Below are 6,000 nucleotides of genomic sequence, written 5' to 3' on the forward strand. Positions count from 1 at the left end.
GATAGAATTGTCTGAGGATTGAGTAAGCTAATGTATTAAGAATTCAAAGCCAAGTGCCCAGCATGCACTAGGTCCATAGTACTATGATTTCTAGATCAGGAGCTTTCTGGCTCTCACTTGTTTTTGCCTGTTGGCTCTAATGTGTTGCACACACAATGTGTGTTTGGATGATTTCATCCAGCTGTGGTTTTTCTTCCCCTTATCCTTTGATGGTACAGGCTCTAAGCCAAAGGTACTTCATCTGGCGTCCGTGGAACCCAGGCTCCACTTCCACGGCTTCAGAAGGTCTCTGATGGTCTGGAAGTTTTATATTTTATTTGTATTTATTCTATATTTTATTTCTGTTATTTTACGGCTTACTCTGAAATTTTTAACAAACAAATATTTTTTTTCCTAGCAAAAATCTCATCTAATATATTCATCTGTCCTTTTTAGCAGATTCAAGTGCAGTAGTTGTGGGGTAAGAACTAACACATTTCCCTGGTGATATCCAGTGCTGCAGGTCCAATGATCGCACTTAAACTAGCAAGGCTACAGTGGCCTTCTGACTTTAAGGATGTATCTTTCATTGCCTATTAACTTCATCAAACTTGCTGTTTTCTTTTTTTCCAACATATCTGGTCATCAGAAGCAGCCACCCTATTCTGGAATGCTTACAATCCTAAATATTTCCACTCTACAGCTTTTCAATCTGCCAGTCTTGACCTCTACATGCACTTCATTCCAGTTAATCATGGATGAAAGTTTACATAGTTACATAACAGGGTTATTCCCATCCTGTTTGCTCCCAGCCACAGAACCCCTATTTCTTACACGTGGTGGGCAATCTAACTTGATTCCAGATAGATTAGATCTTTTAAAAACTGTTCCTTTTGAGAAGCATGGCTGGCATGGGAAGAGCTGGGCTAACTTAAAAATTCCATGTTGAAGGCCTGCTTTTGAGAACTACTTCCAATATCAATGGTTTTTGCAAAAAAGCAGAGCCTGAGGCAAGGATTAAAATGATGGTTTATTTGGAAAACTCAGGAAAGGGAGGATGAGGAAAAAGACAAGGAAGTCAAGGGGATATATGATGTAATATAAAAGGGTGCATCCTGTGCTGGTGACCACTTTGCTCAGTGACCTGCTAAGAAAGCCAACTGGTACGTCTACCCAGCACACAGCATTTTCCTAGTGGTTGACAAAAGAAAAATAATAATTCATAGTCCACCTAGGGGGAGGCAGGAGGGTAGTTCTCTGCCTAGCTTTTTTCCTATTGGTCAGGATGCCAGATCCCATACCATATTGTTTCTCCCAAACTAGGAAGGCAAAAATTCTGGGCATATAGTTGGTCAGTCTGGCTACATAGAGGCATCCCCAAAAACGGGGGTAGGATTCCCGGGACAAGTGACTGGTTGGCTCTGCTGTGGGATTTGAGAGGTTTTTTATCTCTCTATACTAAAGACAAGGCAAAAAAATTTTGTGCCAAGAAGAAAAGAGGAAATTACATAAGTTGTTCATAGTCTGTAATGACAGACTTATCCTTTTATGTCCATGTGACTGAAGAACTAGAAAGTGCTTTTAAGTCTTTATCCAATGTCTTGCCTCAGTATTGAGTCAGCTGGAATAAAAAAGATGGACAGCACTTAATTAGCAGAGATCTGCCTCTCTCCACAAATGTGGCAGATAGCACTCACTGATCACTGCACTCTTCCCATTTGTTGGCCGGGTGTGCTTCTTCCCCACTCCTGAAGTTTCCTTGTGTGTGAAGATAACTGCATGAGTACAACATTCCTGGCCTCGTCCTGCTCCTTCTCTCTTTCTGCCCCAAGGATGCTTTAATGTGTTTTATGAGGGTGCAATGAAAAACCAAGCCATTCTTGGTCTTTTTTTCTTGAGATCAGGTTCTGTTCTGCAAGGAGCACGTCCCTTCTTTCTGTTCCTCTCTCTCATTAGTCTTACAGAAGCACTTCTCCTTCACCCCACATACCTTAATTTTTTTCTTAATTGGGGGAGGGGCCAGGAGAAGAAGAAGAGTGCTATTTCTTGGGCTTCTCCAGAGTCCCAGCACCTCAGAGCCTGCCCTGGCCTCACAATACTCTGAGCAGTGCTCGTGGCAGTCACTCAGTAGATCACCAGGTGGGATAAAACCTTCTGATACCCAAGACCTGCAGCCACAGTACCTCTTTGGCTAGCGTTGCAACTGAGCCATAAAATGAGTGGTTAGATAACATGGGCTTTAGGAGTTGTCAGGCTTGGGTGTGAGCTCGGTCTTACTCCTTACTCCTTAGGAGCTGTGTGACCTTGGCAAGTTGCTGCATCTCATGAGATCTGTTTTCTGATCTGTAAGATGAGAATAATAATAGCTATTTTATGGTTTCTAGGGTCTAAATGAGATAATATGGACAGAGTTTCTAGTATTTAGAAAGTACTCAGTAATGATAGTTATTGTTACCATGATCTACAGGCCTTGGAAAGAGAGTAAAAATAAGCCTGGTCCTCCTTCTGAATGGGTCCCCCCATTTTCAACTATAACCAGACAAGTTCCATTGCACTGATGGAGAATTCTAACATTTCCTGTTGGGGAACCTCTGAGGCTACCTCTAATTCTTATTTTATGAATGTGGAGATGCTTTTCTCTCAAGTTTCCCTTGGCATCAATTTCTTTTTTCAGAGTTGATGCAGAGGGATGAATGGTAAGGTGTATTCTCCTTCAGACTTGGGATCTTGCCACTTCCTTCTCATTTGACTGATGTGGTTTACAAATCAGTGCTACAATACCCTGTCTTTCCTCATAAACTCCCTCATGCATAAAGCCAAACTTGAGTACAGAGGCTTTAGACTCCGTGTGTGGAAAGCCTCAGACAAGGAAAAGAAAAAAAAAAAAAATCACACTTCATTAATAAGAAGAATGGCTTTGGAAAAAAAAATATGTATAGTATACAGCATGTCAGTACATTTCCAGGAAATGATGGCAAATTAGTCAAATCAAGTTACAGATACAGTCAGGAAATTCTCACATGAGTTTCCCCTACAAGATTTTGGTGAATAAAATCAAATGACTTATACCCAATATTTTAAAAGTATAGTAGTGCTGGCTCATCCTCAAGTCACTGTAGAATTGACTTGGAATTGAAAGCTTCCACAATGTAGCTTATGGCTTTGCTGTTGAATTATGAAGTGTTTGTGTCTGTACTGTGAGATGCGAGATGTGGGGTTAGAGGATAGAATCAAAGTCCAGGGAAATACTACCATAATCACCGTCTCAGGATACCAGCAGCCTTCCTTGTTGCTCAAAAAAGGTTCCATTCCCTTGTGGTCAATATGTTTTGTTTTTTATAGTTTCTGATGCTCTGGTATTAGAGAGAGTTCCTGTTGGGGTGCCCTTATATTACAGATATCACATATGTGATAGGCTTTGTCCTTTCTGACTTTGAAAAGGATACGTTTAAAGACAACACCATTACTGCTGTTGCTAAGTGGTATAATATGTCTTTGGGGGCAATAACTCATTCCCATATTTTCACCAAAGACAGACATTTAAAATTATTCTTTTTTAGTCTGCTCCTGAAGATTGTTGTCACATCATTTGTTATCTTTATGATTGGTATGTTTTTAAACTGTGGTTGCCGTGTGGAGAGGCAGATTTTCCTACACACTGCTTAAAATATTGTATGTATTTTTTTCCAACTAGGTGGCTGTACTACCATCCCAGAATCAGACTTAGAGGAAAGATCAATCGAGCAAGACTCCACTGAATTGTTTACCAACCACAAACACCTCAATTTAGAAACACCTCTGCCTGGTAAGAAATTGGGTGGCCTTCACCAATGATATGTCAGGGACAGTGGCACTCTGGTCAGTTCTTGTCATACCAGAGAACATTTTGCAAAGGTGCTTGTTTTCCAACTTCTTCATCCTTCCCCTCAGCATTAGTGCAGATGAATTTGATCATTTGTATCTTCCTTTCAGTATTGAAATATTTTCTCTCTCTCTCTCACTCTCATTCTTGCTCTCTTTCTTTTTTCCAGAAGTTTTACCCCTTCAAGGACTCTCGGAATAGTTCAAGTAGAGTTGTCTGGAAGAGAGGAAGATGGCCTTCCCAAGGCTGATCCTGTGTGGGCCTCATGCCAAGTGCAGATGTAGGATGGGCCCAGGTGCTTCTCCATCTCACCTGCTTGGAAATGATAGACATGGGGATTGTTATTTTTTATTTTTTATTTTTATTTTTTTTTTTTGCTAGGAGAACTTGTAATACCATAGGCAGGTCAGGAAAAGATATTGCTGCTTTTTGGTCTTCTGTATGTTTATAGCCATTGGATATAGTGAAAGGACATCTTTTGGGGACAGATTTTATAATGCAGAGACCTAGATCCAAAGTAATTTGATACCCCTTTTTTTTTTCACAGAAATCTTATATAGTAAATGTATCAAATTTAATAAAGCATCTCATTGTCCAACAATATCTTGGATTTGATGTATAATTAGAGGTTGGTTTCTCTACATTATTTCTTCAAAGGAAAAAAGCTGAATTAAAAACTTTGCTATTCCATGGTAAGACTTGAATGTAATTGTTTTATAAATAAACCATAGAATTTTCATGTGATCCATTTTTTAGACTAAAAATGGAAAAAGGTAAGTTTTTAGTATTGCATGAAAATGTTAAAATATTTTTAGGGAACATAGTGTATTAACATCCTCTTTAGATTACCCTGTGGTGGCACCTTTTAAAAATTCACTTCATATGAAAAAAAAAATCCACTTCATAAAAGGATTCACACATTAGAATTAAAATGTAAGTTTTTTATATGCAAGAAATAAAAGAGATTTTGCCAATTTCAAGGTAAAATTGCAGTTTCAAGACTGATTTAAACAAATCAAAAAGGTATCTGTGCCAGTTTTGGAGTGCTTATCAGCCAGTATAAAGGGAGATATGATTCATGGTTTCTCTATATGTGAAATGACAAAAACCTGTGGAAGATGTATTATTTATTATTTCTAGTGTTCTTTTTTTAGGAGATGCAGCAGAAGATATAATATTTTTAATTGTCAAGCATGGGAGTGGACAACATCTAGCCTTTGGATCAGAACCAACTGTTAGGTTAATTTTACCCAGCCTGTAGGGACCAGTAAAAGATGTCATGGTTCCATGTATGACTATAGTTGCAAAAATGCAGCACTTCTAATCACCTTTATTTAAGAAGGGTTCAGCTTCATTTAAGAAAGGTTACAAGAGAAGTATATTACTTCTTAAAAAGGTGTTTCTGTGTTATGTCTCTCTCTCTCTCTCTCTTTTTTTCTTTTGGATATTTGCTTCCTGTGGTTGTTTTTTGTGCTATGCATATGTTCATGTGCTAATCTTTGTTCGCTTTCTTCTTTCTTTTTTTTTTTTGAGTCATGCTCTGTTTGTGTCCTTATAACTGTCTTTAACTCTTTTTGTTTCTTGTGTTTCCATGTTCATCTGCCTTGATCAATTTTTCTCTCCCCTCACTTATTCCTCCCAATTCTTTCCCTTCACCTTTTGATACTTTCCCTCTATTTTCTGTGATATAAAACCAGGGTATGTTGTTTGATTTGTAACAGTTACTTTAGACATACAGGAGTGCAGTGATTTCTGTCCCTATCAAATCCCTCTTCCATTGAGTTCCAATCCTCCATGATTGCTCTGTTCTGTGAGAAAGTGACTACCAGTATAAATTCAAAAGGCTTCCTATCTCCAGTTTGGAAATTTAAGGTGACTTTTGTTGCTATAATTGCATGTCATATAGAGAGTTTTTACATTAAGAAGTTAAGAATATTTATAAAATGTTTTCCTGGAAATATCAGAAAGGGAGACAGAACATAAAGACTCCTAACTCTGGGAAACGAACTAGGGGTGGTGGAAGGGGAGGAGGGTGGGGGGCGGGGGTGAATGGGTGATGGGCACTGAGGGGGGCACTTGACAGGATGAGCACTGGGTGTTATTCTGAATGTTGGCAAATTGAACACCAATAAAAAATAAATTTATTATTAAAAAAATAA

The 6,000-nt window shown here is 38.6% G+C and overlaps 1 protein-coding gene across 14 annotated transcripts in view; it reads left to right on the top strand.

Annotated features, from left to right (window-relative positions):
• BBS9 (Bardet-Biedl syndrome 9) overlaps positions 1–4,444 on the top strand; it is a 432,261-nt gene extending 427,817 nt beyond the window's left edge. For 13 of the 14 annotated variants that reach the window (XM_038557299.1, XM_038557303.1, XM_038557304.1 and 10 more), the window contains 2 exons: positions 3,674–3,784; positions 4,011–4,444. In XM_038557299.1, the coding sequence (XP_038413227.1) occupies positions 3,674–3,784; positions 4,011–4,042 (143 nt within the window). In that variant the 3' untranslated portion in view covers positions 4,043–4,444. Of the gene's footprint in view, positions 1–3,673; positions 3,785–4,010 lie in introns of those variants that run through there. The other variant, XR_005369689.1, reaches the window with a different exon arrangement.
• Positions 4,445–6,000: the final 1,556 nt, after the last annotated feature.

The sequence above is a fragment of the Canis lupus genome, chromosome 14 (genome assembly GCF_011100685.1).
Source record: "Canis lupus familiaris isolate Mischka breed German Shepherd chromosome 14, alternate assembly UU_Cfam_GSD_1.0, whole genome shotgun sequence".
Lineage (NCBI taxonomy): Eukaryota > Metazoa > Chordata > Mammalia > Carnivora > Canidae > Canis > Canis lupus.